At 37.2% G+C, this 2941-nt stretch overlaps 1 protein-coding gene across 1 annotated transcript in view; it reads right to left on the reverse strand.

The window, feature by feature from the left end:
* Positions 1–2427, reverse strand: part of LOC308104393 (GTPase IMAP family member 8-like) — a 10696-nt gene extending 8269 nt beyond the window's left edge. Inside the window, exon 1 of the mRNA XM_080454801.1 lies at positions 1744–2427. Coding sequence (XP_080310927.1) covers positions 1744–2308 — 565 coding nt within the window. The 5' untranslated portion in view covers positions 2309–2427. The remainder of the gene's footprint in view (positions 1–1743) is intronic.
* Positions 2428–2941: the final 514 nt, after the last annotated feature.

Consider the following 2941-nt stretch of genomic DNA (forward strand, 5'->3'; position numbering starts at 1 on the left):
AGGGTTTTACACTCCTTTACTCCTTTTGGTAGGGCATTCCACATTTTTTGTTGAATAGCATGAGAACGAGTTCATTCCCGTTGTTGAGCCAAATCTGAGTTGAACATGATCCGTGGAGCTGCCTCTGTTTAATGAAATGCTCAAAATAGCCTTAATGTGGTCAAGGAACAAAGCAACAATGTCCAGGTAATTATATGTTCTTCTTAATATCTAATAATCACATTGATACAAGTTAAATGAACAATAAGGTGTGTTCAGTAGAGTACAGTGATGTATGCAGTGACTTTATTACCTAGAGTCAAGTTACAGTGGCACAATACATCTACAAAATGTGTGTGTGTGTGTGTGTGTGTGTGTGTGTGTGTGTGTGTGTGTGTGTGTGTGTGTGTGTGTGTGTGTGTGTGTGTGTGTGTGTGTGTGTGTGTGTGTGTGTGTGTGTGTGTGTGTGTGTGTGTGCAGGGCCGTGTTTAAGCACAGGCAATGTAGGCAAATGCCTTTGTCCTGTCGGGGGGGGGATTTGATGAGGCAGCATTGCTTTGTTTTAATTATAAGGTTTTCTTCATTTCCTGAAAAGTTTATATTTTGTTTTTTCATTTCCTGAAAAAAAATGTTTTGGAGTTGGACAGCAGAGATATGCTTTTTATAACTTACATTTTATAATGGAATTGAATTTGGGTTGGATCAGGCTGAAACTTTGGCCAAATATGGAGTCATATGTTATACATAATTATGTCCTAGAAATGTCATAGATGTGTCATAGATGTGTCATAGATATCTATAGAAATGTCATAAATGTTATAGATAGACTGACCACATGAAGTCTGAGATCCACATGGGAGCTACTCTGTTATTATACCCTGTCTTGTTTTCATAATGAATGGTTTAGTATATATAAACCATTCATATTAACTAATATTACAGTGCAGTTTGGATGGGGTGTAATTCAATGATTAGCCACTTATGTCCTATTTTATACTTTGTCACACAACAGTGTCGTGCAAAAATAGTGAGAACAGCAGATCTACAAGCTCACAACACGTCACACTGTGAGCTTGTAGATCTGCTACTTTCACTATTAGTTTACCTTTTTTTAAATGTTCAATTATAATGACAAGCCCAAAATAGGGATCAATTATTCATTTATTATTTTATCAAGTTATCAATATTTTTTTTATAATCGATTATTAAATTATTAAATGTATTAGTTTGATTCATTGTTGCACTGCTAAGTGGGAGATTTTTTATATCTTTTTGCATGAACATTCCTACTATTCGTTTTTTATATCAATTATGTTTGTATGAACAGTCAATCAAAGGCAGTGATTTGAACTGTAAGTGTTGGTTCTCACTGTGTGAGTCCTTCATAAGAGGAAGTTAAACAACATTGTATTTGACCAAATTATATTTGGATTGTTAGTATTGTGGATCTCATAAACCGGACATGTAGCCCCCTGATTAGCTAGTCCGTCTCAGGGTGCCTATCCCATAGCCTGGAGGAACGATTTCCTACAATTATTAATTCACTAAAACAAAATACTGTACTGTACATGTAGTTATAGTTGTAGTTGTTATTGACCTTGGCTTGATCTTGATGACATTGTGCAAAAGAAATATGACACTCATCTGCCTAATGGTTTATGAGACAGATCAGACAGACAGACAGACAGACAGACAGACAGACAGACATGAACCTCCTGGTCAAAAGTAATAAAATATTCTTTCTTAAAGTAAAACAAAACATACCAATTTCTTTTGGAAGTCCAGCTGTTTGATTCTGAGTGTCTGCCGTCCTTTGTTCTGCTCTTCTTCTGATAGTTCTATCCATCTCCTTCAGTTCCTCTGAGACGTGTTCTTCTGTCTCATAGTGACACTCATTACTAGTCACCATCTGATCTACCTTGTGCAACAGCTCTGTGACCTGACTACCATCTCCTCTGTCACTAATGTTAAGAACATGGAAGCGGCCTTCACATTTCTCTGTAAGATATCTTAAGTCAGGGTCAAATCTAATGAGATCAGGTCTCATGTTGTTTTTATCAGCTACAGTGAATACCACAATAGTGTGTTTCCACGCTCTGTCACTGAGGAGAAACCTCACATGCTCCTCTGCTGACATCCCTGATCCTACACTTTGGAGGTCCAGTCTCATCACTAGGGCAAAGACATGGGGTCCTGGAGAACACAGATACACACTCTGTTGGATTTCTAACTGAGTCAGTTTTCGGGTCAGATCTAGGGGATGACCAGACATCCATCCTGGAGTGTCTACCACAGTGACCTGTCTCCCTGACACTTCCTCTTGTCTCATGACACTCTTAGATGTAAATCTTTTAGTTTTAAAAACATCTCTGCCCAGGATGATGTTTCCTACTGAACTCTTTCCACACGGTCCACCTCCATGTCTTCCCCCGATCAGAACAATTCTCAATTCTGATGGGTCGCTGTTCTTCCCTGGTTGGAAAAATAAACATAATATTCATAAAAATGTGACGTATCAGTTTGTTGGTTTCATGTGTTTTAATAGAACTCACCTCTGATGGAAGTTGCGGTTCCACTGGACATCCTGTCTACAGCTGTTGTTTGAACTGTAAAACAGTAACAATACAGTATAAATCACAGTAATCTGCTTTTATTGTTGTTTTGTTGTCATTACTGTTCTATCACATATTTGACTGGTGACTGATAAACAGTGGCGGACACTTTACTCAACCCCAGTACTTGAGTCAAATTATAGATACTCCTGGTCAGATTTGAACTTGAGTTAAAGTACTACAGTAGCCTACTTGCTTTTAAAACTACTTATGTATTTAAAAGTACATGTTTTTAAAACCACAAATGTATTCAAAAGTACACAACATTTTTTTTTTCATATCAATGCAATGCTTCGTTAATAATTAGACATTTTCCCCAAAGATTTCCAGAATCTTTCAAATAATATCGA

The sequence above is a fragment of the Gymnoscopelus braueri genome, assembly GCF_963280865.1.
Source record: "Gymnoscopelus braueri genome assembly, chromosome: 17".
Taxonomy (NCBI): Eukaryota; Metazoa; Chordata; class Actinopteri; order Myctophiformes; family Myctophidae; genus Gymnoscopelus; species Gymnoscopelus braueri.